The sequence below is a fragment of the Harmonia axyridis genome, chromosome 2 (genome assembly GCF_914767665.1).
Source record: "Harmonia axyridis chromosome 2, icHarAxyr1.1, whole genome shotgun sequence".
In the NCBI taxonomy this organism is placed as follows: domain Eukaryota; kingdom Metazoa; phylum Arthropoda; class Insecta; order Coleoptera; family Coccinellidae; genus Harmonia; species Harmonia axyridis.
Genome location: NC_059502.1, coordinates 25,823,503 through 25,846,260, shown reverse-complemented (window position 1 = coordinate 25,846,260; position 22,758 = coordinate 25,823,503). Strand labels below are relative to the sequence as shown.

The following is a 22,758-nucleotide window of genomic DNA, read 5'->3' as shown; positions in this document are numbered from 1 at the left end:
CATATTTATAATTTACAGATATTCAGCGAAGCTGAGCAGAGAATTAGTAGCTCCCATCCTTGCTGGAACTTCAACGGTGGTTGTCAAAAATTATGTTTCGCAGTGCCACTAAATGGCGGTCAGTCACTTGTTGCCAAGTGCGGATGTCCATACGGCGAAAAACTTATGGATGACCAAAAGAATTGTCAGCCAGATTCGAGTTCTGAACCCCCTGTACAGGCTTGCCCTAATAATTGGGATTTCACTTGCAATAATCAGAGGTGTATACCAAAATCATGGGTTTGTGATGGAGATGATGACTGTTTGGATAATAGTGATGAAGAACAAAATTGTACAAGTTAGTAAATCTTTCCGAAATATTCATATTGATAAACTCCGAAGATCTTGAAACTAGGTTGCCTTATAATTTCATAGTAGGTTTTGGTACTTCTATTGAGTAGGAATGCGCAACAACACTTTTTGATGTTCAGAATCAAACCGGGTCCATAATACATAATACTTCAATGTTGAAAAAGTATCAGAACCAGTAGATGAAATACAAAATATAATTACCTATTCTCTATCCATCAAAATATAATATCGTCGGCTAAGAGTGTAAATCTGCTATGACCATAATGAACAATTTTACAGGAGACCAAAAAAACCGTACAGTAAGTGTTATAATAATAATAATAAGAGAGTTTATTCATGAAAATACATTCAATAGAGTTTATTGAATGTATTTTCATGAGTAAACTCTCTTATTATTATTATAACACTTACTGTACGGTTTTTTTGGTCTCCTGTAAAATTGTTCATTATGGACATAGATTTACACTCTTAGCCGACTATATTGTAAAATCTTAAAATGAGGCAGTTTCCAAATAAATCACATGCGCCATTGAATTATTCGATTCAGCAAAAAAAAAAACAAAATTATATTTATGTGTTCTATCGGCTGTAAATAGTTGTCTTACAGTGTTAATTTGAGTTTAGAAAAGAAAAATAAAAAGCATTATAGTGTGTTTTTTCTGATTAACTATGAACAAATTGGTTCTCTTGATCGATATTTATATCGTTCGCAACAATCTCTAAGGCCCAGTTTCACCAAATGCTTTAATCTTGACTTGGCTCTTAAGTGAGGCCTTAGATCACGATTAATGTAATGTAGCGTTTCACCACACTCCAAAGCGCCATTTAATCGAGCAATCGCGATTTAGCACTAATCGGCCATTTTTGGAGGATTATAACATTTCAAGTTGAGATTAATAATTATTTATCAGTATGGAACTCTTGCCTATGTAATTATTTTTCCGGAAATTTCTAATTTTTGGGTCAATTTTATCAAAATATGACTATATGTATAGGCTCAATATTTCCCATTTAAAATACACGTAAACTTTGATTTTGTGTTTTGTGAAACTTATTGCAAAGAATAATTTATTGATATGTTTGATTGAAATATTATTTAAGAAGCAGTTAAACTTGTTAATAAAAATAAATAAGTTAATAAAATTACTTATATAGTTTTTTTCCAGAGTGTGTGGTTTTGTGAAATGGGATAATTTCTTTTTAACTTCTGCAAGTTTCCGACATTTCGAAGCACATCACTCGACATTTTCGGCAAAAATCAACTTTTTTTTTTGTTCACAAGATGACAAATGATTTGAAATGTTATGAGTTATGAATGAATGACACCTGACACCTAGCGCCAATGGTGGTCATCACTGCTAATACGATACAGAACACTATATAACTTTCTGTTCACAACGTTGCCAAATGGTTTGACTATTTAATCGCGATTTGGTTAATCGCGATCATCTTCGGACGGGTTGATGCATGGTGAAACAGAAAGCACTGTTAAGCCTGCTTTAGTAACAAGCGGAGTTTAATCAATCTGGGATCAAGTGCTATTTGGTGAAACTGGGCCTAAGAAACTTGAAATGAATTGACAACTATAAACAACTGACAAAGTGTGTAGGGTGCCAACTTGTGGCAAAAAGAATTTCGGAAATTCCTTAAGCTAGTTTTCGTAATTGATCAATTCTTGATATTTTTTTTGACGAAATATATATATTCACTTTCATCATTCATTTCAATTTATTTTCAGAACCAACCTGTCGCACAAATGAATTTCAGTGTAAATCTGGAAGGTGCATTCCAATGAACTTCAAGTGCGATGGAGAAAACGATTGTGGCGATTACAGTGATGAAACAGGTTGTGGGAATGTCACTTGTGGCGCAACACAGTTCAAATGTGACAACGACAGATGTATACCTAGCAGTTGGAAGTGTGACTCGGAAAACGATTGTGGTGATAGTTCCGATGAAGGTAAGGAAGATCATTGCATCATTAAAAATAAAGATTTTTGATATAGAATCTTCGAAATATATAAATTCATCTTCAATGTGATCAAGAGAACGCTCCCTAAAAAATTGGAAGGAACTGGAACAGATCCCTGAAGAATACCAATGATTTTCCGATTTGTTCAGTTTTAAACGAAACATGTTTGGAAACGGAACTGTTTCAAATTGGTCATATTTTTTCAGGTGATTCTTGTGCAGAAAAAACTTGTGCATACTACCAGTTCACATGTCCAAGGACTGGTCATTGTATACCACAAAATTGGGTATGCGATGGAGATGACGATTGCTTCGACAAACAGGATGAACAGGACTGTCCCCCCATTGTATGTCAAAAGAACCAATTCAAATGTACTGACCAGAAGCAATGTGTCCAAGAAAACTACAAGTGTGATGGGATACCAGATTGTAACGATGGAAGCGATGAATTGGGTTGTCGTAAGTATTAACAAGTTAAAATTGAGGGAAATGATTAATTCAATGTTTTTCTTCTCAGCATCTATTCCACCAAACCAGTGCAACCCTGACAAACAATTCCAATGTCAATCTTCTGGAATATGCTTGCCAAAAGCCTGGTATTGTGATGGAACTCCCGACTGCGAAGACAAATCTGACGAACCAGAATCCTGTGGACATGTAGACTGTCCTATCAACTTTTATAAGTGCAATAATTCCAACTGTGTTTTCAAGGTACACAATCTCAATTTAATTAATTACCTCAATCTATATTTTAAACATTTTGCAGGCTTATATTTGCGATGGAAGAGACGATTGTTTGGATGGTTCCGACGAAAGCTACATTCATGGTTGTGTAAAGCCACCTTTCAGATGCCCAAGTGGCCAGTGGCAATGTCCTGACGTTACAGAAAGATGCGTTAATTTAACAAATGTTTGTGATGGAAAACCTCATTGTCCCAATGGGGCAGATGAAGGAGAAGGCTGTGATTTGAACGAATGTAAACATCAAAATGGTCTTTGCTCAAATGGCTGCAAACAAACTCCATCGGTAAGTGACATATTCCAGTAAAAGTGCTTTTCGAAAGTAAAAACTATTTTAGGGACCACTATGTTTGTGTCCTAAAGGAGAAACACTCAGCAAGGATGGTTTCACTTGTGAAGATATCAACGAATGTGATCCACCTGGTCTGTGTTCTCAGACTTGTACCAATTTAAAGAGAGGATATATGTGTAGCTGTGTAGCGGGTTATACGCTGGAACCAGATAAGCACTCCTGCAAAGCATTCAGTAAGTGTTTAATTACAATTCGGTTCAGTTATCATGATATTTATTGTTGGTTAAAGAATAGTAGGCAATGTGGGAATAAACAAAACTCAAACAACATCTAATAAATTTATTAGAGCAAATTATTTAACTTCTGTAATAAGAATGGAATATTATTTGTTAAATAAAGTGTCAATGAAAAGTTTAACCTCATAGGATTTCTTGGCGTTAGTAGCTTGGGCACCAAATCGAATCAAACGATTCTATCAATAAATCATCCGAATTTTTGGCCTTAAGAACAATAATATTCTTTTAATTATCTGCTATACCCTAACAGCAGTTGGTTTTCGGAGATAACAACTTGAAGAAAGACATTCAGGAGATATATGTAAAATACTTTCATTCGAAATAACGTTCCTAATGTTTTATGAATCTTGTGAATATTCTCACCTTTTCCCCAGATGTTCATCCGATTTCAGTTCAGCAATGTCCATTCTTAAATGATGCCCTAATCCTAAATGATAACATATACTATACATAATATACTATATATTATAATCTGGTGATACCTTTTCCTAACATAAACCTAAACAAGATCAAATTATCACCAATTTTTTTTCTTTCAGATCACTCAGCAGCTTTCCTAATAATTTCTAACAGACATTCTATCCTTATTGCCGATCTTAAAGAGCAAGGCCTTGAAAGGGTACCAATTATTGTGGAGAATGTTGTGGCAACTGCTTCAAACATGCACTCTGGTACCATTTTCTGGTCCGATATGAAATTGAGGAAGATCTCAAGGTTAGATAGAGACCAAGAAACGGTTGATATAATCTCCAACGGATTAGATTTAGTAGAAGGTTTGGCGTACGACTGGATCGGTGGTAATTTGTATTGGCTTGATTCCAAACTCAACACCATTGAAGTCTCTAAAGAGAATGGAAGTAATAGGATTGTGTTGGTCAAAGAAAATATCACACAGCCTAGAGGAATGTGTTTGGATCCCAGTCCAGGGTAAGTTGAGACTTAATTACCAATATGTAAATGGGAAATAATCCTGCCTTTTTAAGAACTCGATGGCTCTTTTGGACCGATTGGGGAGAAAATCCAAGAATAGAGAGAATTGGAATGGATGGTACAAATAGATCTGTAATTATCAACACCAAAATTTACTGGCCAAATGGTTTAACACTGGACACCACCACACAAAGGGTATATTTTGCTGATTCTAAGCTGGACTTCATTGACTTCTGCTACTATAATGGCAGTGGTCGTCAGCAAGTACTTGCTGGTAGTCACTATCTTTTACATCCGCATTCACTTACACTATTCGAAGAAACATTGTATTGGACTGATCGTCAACTGAACAGAGTGTTATCAACGCATAAATTCAAAGGTAAGCCTTCTAGCGGTTTTGAAAAAGGCAAAAATTATGCTTACTCAATTTTTCAGGTACCAACCAAACTGTCGTGAGTCACTTGATATCACAACCATTAAGTATACATGTGTACCATCCTTCATTACAACCTATTTCCGAAAATCCATGTAAAGATGCCCCGTGCCAACATATATGTCTTCTTTCGCCAACGTCGACCACAGGGTACACATGTAAATGTAAAACTGGTTTCAAAATAACTCCTGATGGTAGATGTGTTGAAGACGATACATCGTATCTCATGGTTATGAAAGGCTCCCAATTGTTGGATGTTTCACTTGTACCAGGTGATTCTACTTCCGGTTTCATATCTTCAGTTGTAGGAGTCGATAATGGTGTTCAAATTGATTATGACAGGAAGAGTAATATGATATATTGGATAGAGGATAAAAATGGCGATAATAATGTAAGTCCTTATGTCTTTTTAATATATTTTTGAGGTTTGAAAGGGAAAACGTTTCGAATGAAAAAAACCCATACGGCAATCTGTGTATATTCAAACGCCAACTCGATGCAAATGCATAAAGCTTGTTAAATTCATCTAGTTTTTCCAGTCAGTTTGACTGAGTTAGAATGATAAGATTGCATAACAATAGTATATTCTAAAACAAGTTACAGAATGGACTTCTATTCAAACACGAATGCGAAATTCGAACGCGAGAGTGTTGAAATTGCCTTCTGCAACGAGTATTAGACAATATTTTCTCTATTTCAGTCAAGTTTTGTGAAATATTGTCGAAATTCAATGAAAAATTCAGATTATATATCCTAGTGACTTTTGTATTGTATCTTGACAGTTGGTGTGACTGTTACGAAAATTGACAGATTACGGAATTTGAATATGAATCGTACGTTTCGAATTTTTAAGTTTTTTACAATTACGCATTAAATTCGTGAATTATGTCTGACGAAATCGATTTAAAACAACCAAAATTAAGAGAAATTGCGAATTATGTTGCAGATCATTTCACTATATCCAAATTATATTATATTGACAATTATTGACGTTTGTTGAAATTTGATAGGATTGGAAATCAGTATAGAGACAACCACAATACGAAAAATATAACTGAAAACGATGCTGTAATAAGTTCATTACAGCACTGTTTTTAGAACTGTAATTAAATCTTTACGATACTGAAATAGAGAATAGAATATTGTGCAACAAGTGGGAAAAGTCTAACATTTCTCGCGAGTGTGGAAGTTTGTGACACGAGCCTGAAAGGCGAGTACCGCAAACACACGAGCGAGAAAAGGACTTGCTCCACATGTTGCGCACTATACTTTTCCTACAACTGCACAAATTTCAATAATTCAAGTAATGGACTTGATTCAAATCAAAATGGCCTTCGTTGACAGTATGTGCTAATTTATTGCGTTTCCTTAGAAACGACTCAAAAGCCCAATTTCATTGGTCTACCAAGCAAAGTGTGAGCAAAGTGCCGTGAGAAATAATATTTCCCACAGTATGAGCAATACATAGTTTTGAAATTGAGTAAGCTTTGAAGAATACGCTACTTTTCATAGCAGTTGTAGGAAAAAATTATTAAAATCAGATAACTTCATATTTTCATACAGATGTTTTTTTTGTATATTCAAATTATGTACTTTTTCAGTACACCGTATTCACCGCGCCTTTTGGAGGAGGGAAAAAGACTCAACTTTTTGGACCAGACTCGGGAATTGTTGGTTCGCCTTCTACTATAGCTTTCGACTGGTTGGGAAGAAATCTCTACATAGGAAATCAAATTGCAAATAATATAGAAGTCGTTCGAGTTGACAGTAAGATAAAACAGAGGAAAATCATACTTGCAAACGATGGAAACAGATCATCAGTTGCTAAACCGAAAGCCATTTGTTTAGATCCGTTCGATGGAAAGTTATATTGGGCAGATGAGGGCGGATATGGGGTTCCTCAAAAAATTGGAAAAGCCAACATGGATGGCTCCGCACCATTCATTTTAGTAGATAATGTTGAAAGGCCTGAAGCTCTGGTTATTGACATAGAGAACAAAATGTTATATTTCAGTACTCAGTTTCCACCCTTAGTCGTGTCCATTGATATATATGGTAATGGACGGAAAAATATTCTGGAAGCTAAAGATAATATAGCCTTCCCAAAGGCTCTTGGTGTTTTGGCAAGTCGCTTATATTATCTGGATCCTCAGTATGAAAAACTAGCGAGAGTAGATTTACCTTCAGGGCAAAATCCTAAAATGATTTTGGAAAACGAACCAGAACTTAAAACGTTTACTATATTCAAAAAACGCCCTCTAATGAATCATCCTTGTCTACAAAACAATGGCGGTTGTGCGCATATATGTATTCCAGCAGAAGGAGGTACGAAAGTTTGCGCTTGTGGCATCGGTTATAAGAAAGAACAAAACGGTTGCATTCCATACAAAACGTTTGCTGTAGTCTCCCAACTTGACACAACGAGAGGTTATAGTCTCAAAGATAGTTCAGAAGCTATGGTACCCATAAGTGGACAAGGCCATCACATTTTACATGTTGATGTACATTATGCACAAAGTTGGATTTATTGGGTAGAATTCAATAGAGGTATGTGGAATGGAATCTTCAGAATAAGGCCTAATGGCACAGAAATCCAACAAATAATCAAAGAAGGCATTGGTAGCAATGGTATTCGAGGACTTAGCATCGACTGGATTTCCAATTACTTGTATTTTACTAACGTGTATCCTCATGAAAATTACTTGGAGGTATGCAAGCTTGATGGAACTGATCGAAAAGTGCTCGTAAAAACAACTGTTGACGCACCAAGAGAAATAGCTGTAAATCCAGTGAAAAGATACATCTATTGGATAGATTATGGACAGTATCCAAGGATAGGTAGATGCAACCTAGACGGTTCCAATTGGAAATCTTTGATTACCTCCGGTATAAGCAACCCACGAGACGTCACAATCGATATGAGCACAAACGACGTGTACTGGGTGGATTCGAAATTAGACACGATACAGAAAATTTCATACAAAGGATCAGAAAGAGTAATCATAAGAAGAAACTTACCTAATCCGATGGGAATAGCAGTCCATAAATCTGACGTATATTGGGTCGACAGGAATCTACAGACGATATTCAAAACTCCAAAAGTCGCTAATACAGTAGGTCTTCCCTCCATGTTGAGAACGAATTTGCCAAAATTGAGGGATATTGTGATTTTCGACGCTTCAAACCAACCTGATGATGAAACAAACATGTGTAGGGAAGCAAACGGAGGATGCGAACAATTATGCTTCTCATTCAATCCTGAAGAGTATCCTTATAGTTTCAAATGCGATTGTGCAACAGGAAAACCAGATGTGAATAACCAAAATAAGACTTGCACTTTCGTAGATGAATACTTGGTATTTTCTACACGAACTGAAATCAGAGTGATCAATTTAGATCTCAAATCGACGAGTATTCCTTTCAAACCTATCACTAATTTAACGAATGTTGTGGGTATAGATTTTGATTATAAGGATGAGAAGATTTTGTTCACTCAAATACGTCCTGCAGCCCGTATTGCATGGATGCCTTCATCAAATCCTACCTTAGAAAATATTAAGACCATAATAAATAAAACTATAAATCCAGAAGGTATAGCCTACGATTGGACCCAAAAGAAGGTATATTGGACAGATTCCTCGAACCACAGTATTTACGCTATGAACTTGGATGGCTCAGATTTGATAATGATTACGAGAGTAGAAAGACCTAGAGCAATCGTGATAAATCCATGCAATGGTACTTTGTTTTATACAGATTGGGGTAAATTCGGTACATCTGGTAAGATAATGAGGACCACGATGGCAGGGTCACTGAAGACCGTCATCATAGACAAGGACTTAGCACAGCCTTCAGGCTTAGCCATCGATTATGAAGAGAATATGCTCTACTGGACTGATGCAGTCAGAGAAAAGATCGAAAGGTCAGATTTGAGTGGAAAGAACCGCGAGGTCCTCATATCAGCCACAATTTATCCATTTTCTATAACAATATACGGAAAATATATGTACTGGACCGACTTGCAACTTAGAGGAGTGTATAGGGCAGAAAAACATACCGGCGCCAATATGATCGAGATGGTGAAAAAGTTGGAGGACAGTCCTAGAGATATTCAAGTGTTTTCTACCATGAGGCAACAATGTAGTGTAAATCCATGTAAAATAAATAACGGCGGATGTGCTCAAAGCTGTCATCCTGGAATAAATGGTCAACCAGAATGTAGGTGTGCAGACAACACCAAGCTAGTAAATGAGGGCAGGATGTGCGTTGCCAAGAACTTAAGCTGCGATTCTAGCAAGTTCTACTGTAGAAATGGAAGATGTATATCTAGGATGTGGGCATGCGATGGAGAGGATGATTGTGGGGATTCCAGCGATGAAGACGAGAAATATTGTTGTAAGTATTCAAATCATAATTTTTACTTCAATCATTTTATCGAATTTCTAATCTGCGTAATATGTTTGCAAATTATGCTACTGAATAACTTTGATCATTGATAGAGTTAGATATAGCATTTTGGATATGAGCCTTCATGACTTTCATTGGTGCTCCATTTTATATACAAATAATGATAATACATCTTCATATTCAAAATAACAATTGAATCCTAGTTTTTCACAAATAAAGTTAATTGTGAGGATATTATACATTGAAATGAAAGATAATCAATAAAATAAACCATGAAGGAAAACCATATATAGTTATTATGATCACATAGCAATGATAGGAAGCAACCCACACCTCACATCAACTAGAATTAAACCAGATGCTTTTAAAACAGACCATTCAAGTCTTTAGAGATCTAATATATTCTCTAGATTAATATATATAATATAGGCATAATAAGAACGCCTTTAAAAAACTGAGTTCTCTGATCAATTTAATAAACAGTGATGGAAACTCTCCTTCTTTAAACGCTTATTGATTATGTAGGTTAATGGAAGTTACTGTCAGTAACTTGAACAGTTATGTCATAACTGTTCAATTCAATACTTCTGTCCTTATTCCATCCGGTCCTGGAGACTTGTTAGAATTTACATTGTTCATAATGTCCCTACTCGTAGGTTGCCTTATCTCAGCTGCCTTATTTTTCTTTATTAGCGAAATAAACAGCAAAGTCTTGTCTTCATTTGGTTTGACCTTTTTTCCATTCTTCAGTCTAAGATGGCGCACGATATACGTATAGTTTTAAAGTTTCTAAAAAGTAGTTTAATTTTTAAGAAAATTTGATCAACACAAAAACGCGAATTCCCAAAATCGTCGTGTAGGTACATATAAATCGCAAAAATATAACCATCCTTGTAGAGTATACTTGGATAGTCAGTTCCACCTCTGCCATTCAGTATATTAATATGCATATCCCTAATAAACGCATTGAGCTCCCGATAAAATATACTGTGAGCAGAGTGAAGGTTAGAAATAGCTTCAGCTCATAAGCTCCAGAAGTTCGTATCAGAGATCTCTTAGAGATATTCCATTATTTTCAAGCCATGGAAATCAAACTCCTTTGAACACAAAAATTACATCAAATGTGGCAAGGCATATGATGCTCATGCACTTCCTATTTGAATAGGTGAATCTATAAATATTATTAGACGAAGAATGTATTAATCTCAATTGTTCCTATTTATATCATATTTATATGATCGTCATTTATTACAGCATTCCACTCATGCTCTGCAAACGAATTCCGCTGTGACAACGGAAGATGTATATTCAAGTCTTGGAAATGTGATTATGAAAATGACTGCAAAGATGGCTCTGACGAGAGAGATTGCACTTACGCCCCTTGTGCTGATGGAGAATTTACTTGTGCAAATCATAGATGTATTCCCATGTCACAGGTAAGATCATATTTCACTTCAACTCTGAAGAATTTGATTATAACAATCATAATTTTAGGTTTGCAATGGCGTGAACGATTGTAAAGATAACATAACATCTGATGAAACCCATGAGAGATGTCCTACCAATACAACATGTCCACCTAACCATCTCAAATGTGATAAAACAAACATCTGCGTGGAACCATATTGGCTCTGTGATGGTGACAATGACTGTGGGGACAATTCCGATGAGAATCCAGTGCATTGTGCTCAAAGAGAATGCTCCCAGAATAGCTTCAGGTGTCCGAATCATAGGTGCATCCCAGCCGCATGGTGAGAGAAAAACTAAATTGATACCTATCCGGAACTTTAGATCGCTTGTGCATCTAGCCATATACACTTAATAAAGTGTGATAATTTTAAATCACTGTAACCCTTTTATCGGAAGCAATTCTATTCAATTAGCGATTTTGGATAAAATAATATTGAATCCATTATCCTAGAAATTCATTATTCGTTTTAAATATCTGAATATTTTCAGGTACTGTGATGGAGACGATGACTGTGGCGACGGAGCAGATGAACCACCAGAATACTGCAAGAGTGAAGGAAGAACTTGTTTTGGCGATCTCTTCACTTGCGATAATGGTAACTGTGTACCAAGAATCTACATATGCGATGGAGATAACGATTGCCTCGATAACAGTGATGAAGATAACAGGCATCAATGCAGTAAGTAAAACACTTAATAAACCAATACCTAGTTACTCCAAAGCTTCGACTTGACGAAATATCTCATTTAAATCATTCTAGATGACAGAAAATGCGACGAAGACACTGAATTCACATGTGAAGCCAATAAGTCATGGGGTAGGGTGCAATGTATACCTAGGAAGTGGCTCTGTGATGGTGATCCAGATTGTGTAGATGGCGCTGACGAAAATTCAACGCTCTACCACTGTGCAACACCACAACCTTGCAGCGATGATCTATTCACTTGCGGAAACGGACGTTGTATCAATAAGGTAAGCTCTGCTTCTTGAATATTGTAGATAGTATTTTCAAATAATCATTTTCAGGGTTGGCTTTGCGACCATGATAACGATTGTGGCGATGGAACTGATGAAGGAAGGGAGTGCAATATGAAATATAAGACATGTTCGAGTAACGAGTTCACGTGTCAAAATTTCAAGTGCATTAGAAACCAATACAGGTGTGATGGTGAAGACGATTGTGGAGATCATTCAGATGAAGTTAATTGTGGTAAGATATTTTGGTCTGTTTATTGGAATATCAGTTGTTCTCCTCTTCTTATCATTTCTCATTTGAAAAGGAAGTTATCAAATAATCTCAAACAATATTTTTGGCATTACGAACATTTGATCTTTCGCCTACTAGACTGATTCATCCTGACGATAAGTCAGTACCTTGCTTGAATTTTTATTTTTTCTTGATGATGGTTCCGATTTGATACCATTTGATACCATTGATAGCCAATAATTTCCTCAAACATTAATTTATTTTTTAGTTAAAGAAAACAGTACATGTGCCAATTCGAGCCAATTCAGATGCAACAATGGTCAGTGCATCGATTATCACCTTGTATGTAATAAAGTAGCAGATTGTTCAGATGAATCAGATGAACCACTGCATTGCAATGTTGACGAATGTGCCAAAGTCGAAATAAACCATTGTGGACACAAATGCATCGACACCTTGACTGGATTTTACTGCGAATGTAACCAAGGTTATAAGTGAGTATTATTAACAAACCAAGTAGCTCAATATTGATTGTGTCATTTCATTATTTGCTAATATCGATCACACATTTGTTACGTTGATGTTTCTTATTTGGAGCACGTTAGGAAAATACTATTCCATTTTGAGTCGTTCTATCCTCTGCAAGGAGACAACAACCTAGAAAAGAAGAAAGGTTTTTTATTTGCCTTGTGAAGTTGAAACAAGATTTATATCTATTTTGTCTTAAATTGTATTTTCCTGGCAGATCATCCTTCGAATTATATGAACATTACCTTAGTGCACATAATTTTGTTGTCTTGATATTTATATTCTTTTCAACTTGTGCTCATACTAATTTCTACTGAAACCTAACCTAATCTACTAGGCCCTAGGCCTTCTAGAACTGAGAAAGAAGTTATTCAAAATTAAAAGAAATATATAATATATATATACTCCCACATCAACATCATCATAAATATTCGTGAAGTCAAATGAGAAAAATAAGAATCGAACAAATCGAACAATTTATTTTAATTTCAGATTATTAGAGGATGGAAAGGCGTGTGCAGATTTAGATGAATGTACAGAAAAACCGGGTATATGTTCACAATACTGTTCGAACACCCCTGGAAGCTACTACTGCAAATGCAACGATGTTTATTACGAAAGAGAATTGGATGAACACAGTTGTAAACGCAAAGATAACATCAAACCATGGTTGATATTCAGCAATAAGTATTACGTCAGAAACATGTCCGTCGACGCGTCTGTCTACAGTTTAGTTCACCAGGATCTTTTGAACGTTGTGGCTCTGGACTTTGATTATGTTGAACAGTATATGTACTTCTGCGACGTTACCGCTAAGACGATATACAGAGCGAAATTTGGTACAACTGTGAAAGAACCAGTAATCAGGCATGATTCTCACGGCTTGGAAGGTATATCAATCGACTGGGTAGGAAGAAAAATCTATTGGTTAGATCGTCACTCTAAGAATTTGGATGTGGCCGAGCTTGATGGTACCAGGAGGAAAACTCTGAAATCTGGAATACCGGATCCTAGAGCAATAATAGTACATCCAGGCACAGGTAAGTTTCATTAGAGATCTCCCTGAATTATTGATGATAACTGATAGAAAAAAATGATTATTATATCAAACAAATGTATACATATCAGGTGTGTTACATTTCGAAGAATCATTTCGCTTCTTAATTTGTAAGCCATGTTGGCAGAATGATATTGGGTTTCCTTACTACGATGTCGTTCTCCACGATGGTTTTTCTTTTCACAGCCATCGTGCATATCTTAACAAAATCAAGATACGTCGGAAAAAAAGACATTTCACTATCTTTGTGCTAAAAACACCTGTTATATGAATATGTAGGATCAAACACTATTGTTTCTATCAATCTCATGTATTTTGCTATTTAGAAGTGTTACCAACTTGTTTTGGTTTGATAGATTTATATTTTCGAAACAATATCCTGTTTCTTTTTTTATTTGCTTTATTTCACATATCTAATCTTGTTTAGGTTACCTCTACTTCACATCTTGGCACCTGCAAGCCTACATAGGAAAAATAGGCATGGATGGTTCGAACTTCACAATGATTCTAAACTGGGACGACGACATCGCCTGGCCAAACGCTATCACCATAGACTTCTTCGCTGACAAACTTTACTGGGCAGATGCACATTTAGATTACATAGCCTACTCAGATTTAGAAGGTCATAACAGGCATATAGTCTTGTCTGGTTCACGTGTTCCACACGTGTTCGCCTTGAGCTTATTCGACGATTACATTTATTGGACCGATTGGAATCTTAAGGCAATCAGCAGGGCGAAGAAACACACCGGAGAAGACTTGAGGGTGCTTCGTAACACCACCCACAAACCTTACGACATCCATATTGTGCATCCATTGAGGCAAATCAAGTACACCAATCCATGTGGAACGAACAACGGAGGATGTTCACACTTGTGTCTCATCGCACCACCTCTCATCTCTACCTATTTAAACATCGACAGTTATGGAGAAGAGGGTAACACGAATACCACGTATAGGTGCGCATGTCCCAACCAGTTCTATTTGGCCAACGATAAGAAGACCTGTATTGCAAACTGTACAGCTGGTCAATGGCAATGCAAGGGAGCTGATGAGAAGTGTATACCATGGTTCTGGAAGTAAGTATACATACAGTCAAGCTTTGAGTATAGAATATTATTATTAATTTTTAGTATAGATGAATATCATTATTCTTTAGTATAGAATATTATTATTCTTTAGTATAGAATATTATTATTCTATACTCAAATCAGTCAAGAGTACCGAGCATTTCTCTTGGTTACACTACTCTCCTCCATATTCTCGTGGAGTTTAAGTCTTATCTGTCATTTAGTTTGTTTACAGTGTTTCATTTTGTTAGTTCATCTTGTGCGATTTATTGAATGTTGCATAGCAAATGGAATACAACGGCATTGAATAATTTCTGATACTGTTGCTAGTATTTCTGGGTTTAATGAAAGATTAAAAGAGACAGGTTTCCTGTTACCCCTTTCAATACTGATCAGTTTTAATAATCATTTTAATTCTAATCTGTAATCTAATCTCTTTTTTCAAGGTGTGACGGAGAAAAAGATTGTAGAGATGGATCAGACGAACCTGAATCCTGCCCTGCCCGACAATGTCGAAGTGGAACCTTCCAATGCCAAAACGGCTTCTGCACGCCTTCCTCAACCATTTGCGATGGAACTGATGACTGTGGAGATGGATCAGATGAACAGAAATGTGACTTACCTTGTCCTGAATTGGAATTCAAGTGCAAATCGAATGGTCGTTGCATCTTGGACAGGTATGTTCATACTCCATTCGAATGAATTGCTCATCTCCTGTTGAAAAAATAACTGAGGATTTCATAAAAACTTGGTTGTGATGATTATGAAGATCAAATAATTAATGTGTTCAATTTATGTTCAGTTCTTCTTCCTCGTGTCCACGTAACTTGAGGCTCAATCGTTCATTCATGCAACAATTGCACCCTTGGAGATCATTACCTAACCTAACCTATATACAGTTCTGTGGTCTCTATGGGCGCTATTGGAGCATTGATGGAACAGCGTTGAAAGACTCCTGACTAAACGTCATTGCCTCCCTCATTTTTTCTCGGTATTCTGCTTGAATTTTGATTATTTTTTTCAGCTGGAAGTGCGATGGCGACACCGACTGTAAAGATGGATCAGACGAAGCCTTGGAGATATGTCACAACAGAACTTGCAATCCTGATACTGAATTCACATGCAAAAACGGAAGATGCATACAAAAATTGTGGGTTTGCGATTTCGACAACGATTGTGGTGATGATTCTGATGAACCGGCTTACATATGCAGACTTAGGAATTGTACCACAGGTAAGACTCAGCTCGAACATAAACCTCTAGACATTGTTCCCAGATCGGAAATTGGGAAAACGGTAGATTTAAAAAGAATATTTCAAATTTTATGTTTATAGGTTGGCAGCGCTGTCCCGGTAGAAACAACTATCGCTGCATACCGCAATGGCTATTCTGCGATGGCAAAGACGACTGCAGGGACGGATCCGACGAGCTGCCAGAAAACTGTCCCGCTTGCGATGAAACTGAAATGAAATGTAAAAACAACAGATGTATACCAAAGCAATGGAAATGCGACTTTTCTGATGATTGCGGTGATGGATCTGATGAGGCTAAGGAGCTTTGTCAGAACGTTTTCAGGGAGTGCTCTGAATCAGAATTCAGGTATGTTTATTTCTTATTTAGTTTGATCGATATCCATACTGATTATTCAATATGTATTTCCTGGACATTTTGGATTTCTTCTCATCAGAAATATTTAGTGCCATGAGGTTATCATCCTTTTTGCATTCTTTCTTTTCTTCTTCTTCTATTTTCCAAATAGGCTCAGTGCATGTTGCTCATCGTAACCCGACTTCAGCTCTTTCGAGGCCTTCCTATGCTTTGCCCCCACGGAGGTAATCTGTCTCCGACTACCTTCACCATTCGGTTCTCTGACTTAGGGTAATATAGTCATTACATTCAATTTTTTTACCCATACCCACTCGTTGAATTTTTGGATCTCTGGATGTCTTTGCTTCTTTCCTTGTCCGGTAATATTCTTCCGGTTATTCTTCGAACTATTCTCATCTCTGTCGCTTCCATAATTTGTTGTGTTCTTGATGTTTCAGGTCTTGTCTCTGCTGCTATGCCATTATAGGCCTTATTGGAGTCTTCTAAATACGTACTTTTTCTTCCGTTCCGATATTTGTTGTTGAATATTGTGTCATTTAGTCGTGGGGTTGTTCTTGTTGCTTTGATAGCTTGGCCTCTCACTTCAGATTCTAAGTCGTAGTCATGCACTTAGTCTTAAACATTGATATTGATAATCAGCCAGAATGTTTTCATCTATTTCGAAAAACTGACTAATAACAATTATGTTTCCAAGATAATATCATCAAGAGTAATCCTTGACTTTGTTGACAGTAATAAGAATATTTCCCGAATCATTACGAAGTAATAATATTAATAAGTTGTAATTCAAGCTTAATTTCTATTCGTTCCAGATGTAATAACGGAAAATGCATATCCACAAGATGGCGCTGCGACCACGAGAACGACTGTGGCGACAATTCCGACGAAGTGGACTGTACCGGGTTTCAATGCAAGAACAACACCTTCCAATGTTACTCAGGTCATTGCATCGCCTCTTACTACAGATGTGACGGCGAGCGTGATTGCAGAGACATGTCGGACGAAAAAGACTGTCCACCCAAATATCCTGGTGGACGGTACTGTCCGGAGTTCAAATTCCAATGTAACAATAACTTGTGCATCAGCCAGAGCGACATCTGCGATGGTACCGACGACTGCGGGGACGGTTCGGATGAGTCGCCCTCTATTTGTAGCAACTTCAACTGTGACGTTCTCAGGAGGTTCCAGTGTAATAACAGAAAATGCATACCAAGGTGAGTTAATTTATTTTTGGAAAAATGTGTCTTGCACAATGTCACCAAATGATGTATTCTTGAGAGGTCAGTCGAATAATATTAACGATGAGACAATTATAATGAACTTTCACTCAAACGGTACTTCCAACTTGACTAAATTATCTGTCAGTGTGAACTCAGTTACCAGCTATCCGTTGCCAGAATTACCAAAGATAGTATTTGGATACTGAGAGGGTAATGATGTTTCAACATAACTGGAACAAGACGTGTGTAATTCTTTAAGATTGAGGAAGAATTTTCAATTCAAGGTTTACTAAATTTATCTGTCGGTGTGAAGTCAGTTACCAACTATCTGTTGTCAGAATTTCCAAAGATAGTATTTGGATACTGAGTGGGTAATGTTTCATCATAACCGGAACTAGACCTGTGTAATTCTTTAAGATTGACGAAGAATTTTCAATTCAGGGAGTGATTTCAGACTAAAAAAACTTAAAAAGATTTTGGACGTACTAATGATGACAGTACATTTTTTATGTCTATTCACTTAAATTTACTTTGTAATATTGTTGTTTCAACATTTCAATGTTAAATCTTCTTCTTCATGTGCAAATCCACCAGCGGATGTTTGCGGCCACATTTTCCTTATGAGAGGTATAATAACCTCTATAAGACATGTTAATTTAAGTTGAATTTAGATCTCCTAATAAGAGAATGACTTCAAGCTCACTAAATTGGTATTAAGTGATTATCAAATCTAATAACGTTTCAGATATCAACTGTGCGACGGCATCGACAACTGCGGTGATGGATCTGACGAAAACAACATGACGTTATGCGCCACCAAAGTAAAACCATGCAACGTTCTAACCGAATTCAAATGCGCCAATAGAAAATGCATAGATCGCTCCCAGATGTGCGACTTCGCCGACGACTGCGGTGACAGTTCCGACGAGCTAGGTTGCCACCACAACAGCGACTGCCTGGACTCTACTCGTGGCGGTTGCGAGCACCAATGCACCAACATCACCGGAAGCGGCTACATCTGCACCTGCTTCAGCGGGTTCATCGTGTCCAAGGAGAACCGCAAGAAGTGCCTGGATGTGGATGAATGTGCCACCGGCATTCACCACTGCTCGCAGATCTGCACGAACCTCAACGGCTCCTACGAGTGCTCCTGCGAAGACGGTTTCGAACTTTCAGACGGACTGTCAGGAGTCTGTCGGTTGCTCAGGGGAGAGGTCAGCTTAGTGTTCTCTAGCGGTCCTGAGATACGATCACTATACCTAGAACGCAACGAGGAAATGAATGTTATCTCAGACGAGAAGAGGATTGAGGCCGTAGATTATGATCCCAAGAGTGAAATAGTCTACTGGGCTGACAGCTACGATAAGGCCATAAAACGTTCGTATATGATCAACGCATCGGAAGGAGAAGTGAAAGTGGGTTACGCACAAGATCTAGATATGAAGGGAAATGCGAAACCCACCGCACTAGCAGTTGATTGGATCGGTGAGAATCTGTACTGGACGGAAATCGATCGCGTCAGCTCGATCTCGAAGCCTAAGGGCAAAGTCATGGTTGCCAAGACTGACGGTAGATACAGAAGGGCGATAGTGAGTGTTGGGTTGGAAAATCCAACTTCTATCGCTGTTGATCCCCAACTTGGAAAGATGTACTGGACTGACGCTGGATCGGCACCTAAATTAGAAGTTTCGTGGATGGATGGATCCAAGAGAAGGCCAGTCGTTACTGAAGGTAATACTAAAAATATTTATGTTATTTTGTTTGTTTTTCCCCCTTTCAATTATTTGGCTTTAAAATGCAAGACGTTGGCATTTCGAATGAAACCAATTGCTGCAGTACAGCAAATGCTGTACATAAACTAACCTTATTCCCTAGATGTTGAAAAATCTTGCACTTTTCTCGCCCCTAAAATGCTCCACTGACGCTGAACAGTGGGAAACTATTTTGTTATCGAACTATATATATCTATATGAAGATTTCCATTTAGATATTGAAAAAACTAGTATATTTTGAATAAAATCAATGGTTGTTTATTTCATTGTAAAGAGGAAGGTGTATCATTAACGATGGAGAATGACATCACGAAATGCCGCCACGGCTACAATCGCAGCACCATATTATCCTTATCATGAAATTTTCCATGACCAAAATGTACATTTGCGGTTGTATATCTTCGATAACTGCACGAATTCCATCTTTAAGGTCTTGAATAATTCGTGGAGACCTTATCTTTCACCTGATTCCAAAGAATAAAAGCTGAAGGTGCTAAATCACAATATCTTGATGATCACCTCTTCGAGAAATAACACGATTAGGAAACTTTCCTTTGCAAAATTAAAATTGTTCCGTTGCTGAAGTGGCACTTAGCGCCGTCTCAATGAAGATGAACGTCGTCCACGTCAATATCTTCCAATTCCGACCGACCATTAAACTCATTATTGATTGCTCAGTAGCGCAATCCATTCACCGTAACAGTTGCATCAGCCTCATTTTGTAATAAATAAGGTCCAGTCACACCACTAGCCCAAAAACTGCACCGAACAGTGGCACCTTGTAGATGGAGGCTTTTCAACATCCATTCTTGAATTCTTCACATCACTAACTCATCCCAACAGCTCAAATTTTACACTATTCACTATCGCCGGCCGAAAAGGTGCTTCAAAATGAAACCTCTTATTGAAAAACCCTTTATATGTCTCCATCATGTTATTATAATTTTTTCTCTTGAAATCTAACAAGTTTTATTTTCTTCAGCTATTCGTCAGCCAGCAGGACTAACTATAGATTACGCACAAGATCACACAGTCTACTGGGTTGATATAAAACTGAACACTATAGAAAACATGAAGTATGATGGTACAAACCGCAAAGTCATACTTAGAGGAGAAAAACTAAAGCATCCAATATCGTTGGATGTATTCGAATCGAATCTCTATTGGATAACCAAAGATACAGGAGAAATTTTACGACAAGACAAATTTGGAAGAGGTGTACCCACCAGCATCAAGAGTGATTTATTAAACCCCTTGAGTGTAAGAGGTGAGAACTTCGTGTTATGTGATTTGTGCGATTCTTGTCTATATTCTTTAACTAAATAAATCAATATGTTTATCTTTTTCAGTATACAATAAACTTCGTTACAATACATCACTAACAAACCACTGCAGTCACAATGCATGTTCTCATCTCTGCCTATTGGTACCTGGAGGTAGAAGGTGTGCATGCCCAGACCTCATATACAGTACTCAAACACACAGAGGAAAGGGAGAAAGGATATGTGATGCAGCCATCGAAATGGCAAGGGTACTACCACAGAAATGTTTATGCCAGAACGGGGGAGTTTGTAAGAAAGATGATAAAGGTTTGGTATGCGAATGCCAGAATGAAAACTTCCAAGGAGAGCACTGCGAATTGAATACGGCACATAGTAGACTAGGAATGGGTGATAAGTCTGGAACAATTTTATTACCAATTTTAGCATTCTTGTTGGTTTTGGCAGCAATAACGGCAGCTTGGTTTGTTGTTAAGAGAAGACCATTGTAAGTACATATATTTTATCTTCTTTAATTCTTTATTCTGCTAATTCATTCAAGCTTCAAGTTTATGAATAAACAGTTATGATTGGAAATGTTCAAGAAATAATTAAGAAAACAAATTTCATTTTCAGTGGCAAAACTACACTTGGTTCTCTCGGCAGTAACCAAACAGTTGCTTTCAGACAGGGTAGCAATGTAGAATTTGGGGCAAGTTCATTTGTTGGAGGAAACAACATTGAACCTATGGATGTATCCTACACACTAGATCCAGTTAACACCAAAACAAGAGATTTTCATAATCCTATGTATGACGCTGTCCAGAATCAAAATACTGGGGCTATTGCTAACGGCAATGGTGGTTAGTATCAAATTTTTTGAACTTATTATGGTTAATTATCCACAATATGAATCGTATTCATGGACAGATTCGAAAATCGTTCAAAAAATAAATAAAGAATAAAATAAAACTATAAAGTTTCAAATGAGTGACTGCAGAATGTGAACGGAATTGAACTCTAGGTTTGAAGTCTTCAAGCTTCTATACATCATGTCAAAAAAGTATCAAAAATCGACCCACCAAAAAATTGTCATAACGTTTTGTTTTGCCTTCATATTTACTCACGCGGATATTGAGTGATATGTCCATTAGTTTTTTTAAGTTCATTAAAGTGTCCTTTGCGATTTTGGATAAAAATATCAAAGAATGTCTTCTGAAGATTCGAAAATGTTACATGCCCAATTCCCCAAGATAGATTGGAATTGGAACAAGAAAACTGTGATAATGCACGATGGTGAATTTCTATCAAAAAACTCTGTTATATTGAACAGCTACCGCTTTCTCTCATTATGGCATCGGTCACAATATTTTCCTTTTCAATTGATATTTTCGTTTTTAGTCGATTGAAAATATGAAAGATGATTTGCAGTGAGTACTGAAGTCAAAAACTGAAAATGCGTTCAAAAATTAATGCATTTTTACTTTTTGCAAGTGTTTCATTACACAAGCAGCCTCTAGTAATTTTTTGATATGGAGAGAATGTGGAGGTTTAAAACTTTTGTCATGTGTATTGCTCTATCATTCCTCCTCAAATTTTCACAATTTATGAGAAGGTTATATTAATGAACAATATTTTCAGATGCAGCGTTATACGAAGTTCCTGTTACAAGTAAAATGAAGGGGGAAATTTTCACTGAACCCCCTAGCGCTGTGATAGCACCATCCAGTGTAACGCACAGATCTTCAAATAAACATATCAAGCAACGAGAGCTTGATCCTGCGTCGTCAGACACTGGCAAGGATACTCAAAAACTAGTAGAAGAAGACCCTTAATACAAGACTATTCCTTTCGTAGGGAACTTGTTTTTATTATGAGCAATATGAAGAAAGAGTCATCTTTGAAGAAGCTGACTGATGATTTGTAAATTATTTATATAGATGTTATACATTTTATAAGTCATAAATCCAGATCAAATATTATTTTACGAAATTTTACATATTTTATTGAAGTTTTAATTGAGAGTGAAATAAATGACGGTTTTCGGTACTTTAGTTTTTTAACCACTTCACATTGAAACAACAAATATATTAACTTCCAATCAATCCTACTTTTCCTACCAAAAGTAATACCATTCTTACCAAA

General features: G+C 36.9%; 1 protein-coding gene across 1 annotated transcript in view; it reads left to right on the top strand.

The window, feature by feature from the left end:
• Positions 1 to 22,662, top strand: part of LOC123673960 (low-density lipoprotein receptor-related protein 2) — a 76,008-nt gene extending 53,346 nt beyond the window's left edge. The window contains exons 10-36 of the mRNA XM_045608743.1: positions 19 to 337; positions 2,090 to 2,311; positions 2,530 to 2,781; positions 2,840 to 3,033; positions 3,089 to 3,349; positions 3,402 to 3,588; positions 4,191 to 4,578; positions 4,635 to 4,960; positions 5,017 to 5,405; positions 6,616 to 9,409; positions 10,676 to 10,857; positions 10,916 to 11,172; positions 11,381 to 11,571; positions 11,653 to 11,864; positions 11,919 to 12,102; positions 12,368 to 12,593; positions 13,120 to 13,667; positions 14,112 to 14,763; positions 15,201 to 15,431; positions 15,779 to 15,987; positions 16,089 to 16,353; positions 17,175 to 17,576; positions 18,328 to 19,313; positions 20,337 to 20,621; positions 20,704 to 21,121; positions 21,250 to 21,476; positions 22,255 to 22,662. Of these exons, the coding sequence (XP_045464699.1) occupies positions 19 to 337; positions 2,090 to 2,311; positions 2,530 to 2,781; positions 2,840 to 3,033; positions 3,089 to 3,349; positions 3,402 to 3,588; positions 4,191 to 4,578; positions 4,635 to 4,960; positions 5,017 to 5,405; positions 6,616 to 9,409; positions 10,676 to 10,857; positions 10,916 to 11,172; positions 11,381 to 11,571; positions 11,653 to 11,864; positions 11,919 to 12,102; positions 12,368 to 12,593; positions 13,120 to 13,667; positions 14,112 to 14,763; positions 15,201 to 15,431; positions 15,779 to 15,987; positions 16,089 to 16,353; positions 17,175 to 17,576; positions 18,328 to 19,313; positions 20,337 to 20,621; positions 20,704 to 21,121; positions 21,250 to 21,476; positions 22,255 to 22,448 (11,001 nt within the window). The 3' untranslated portion in view covers positions 22,449 to 22,662. The remainder of the gene's footprint in view (positions 1 to 18; positions 338 to 2,089; positions 2,312 to 2,529; positions 2,782 to 2,839; positions 3,034 to 3,088; positions 3,350 to 3,401; positions 3,589 to 4,190; positions 4,579 to 4,634; positions 4,961 to 5,016; positions 5,406 to 6,615; positions 9,410 to 10,675; positions 10,858 to 10,915; positions 11,173 to 11,380; positions 11,572 to 11,652; positions 11,865 to 11,918; positions 12,103 to 12,367; positions 12,594 to 13,119; positions 13,668 to 14,111; positions 14,764 to 15,200; positions 15,432 to 15,778; positions 15,988 to 16,088; positions 16,354 to 17,174; positions 17,577 to 18,327; positions 19,314 to 20,336; positions 20,622 to 20,703; positions 21,122 to 21,249; positions 21,477 to 22,254) is intronic.
• The last annotated feature ends 96 nt before the right edge of the window (positions 22,663 to 22,758 follow it).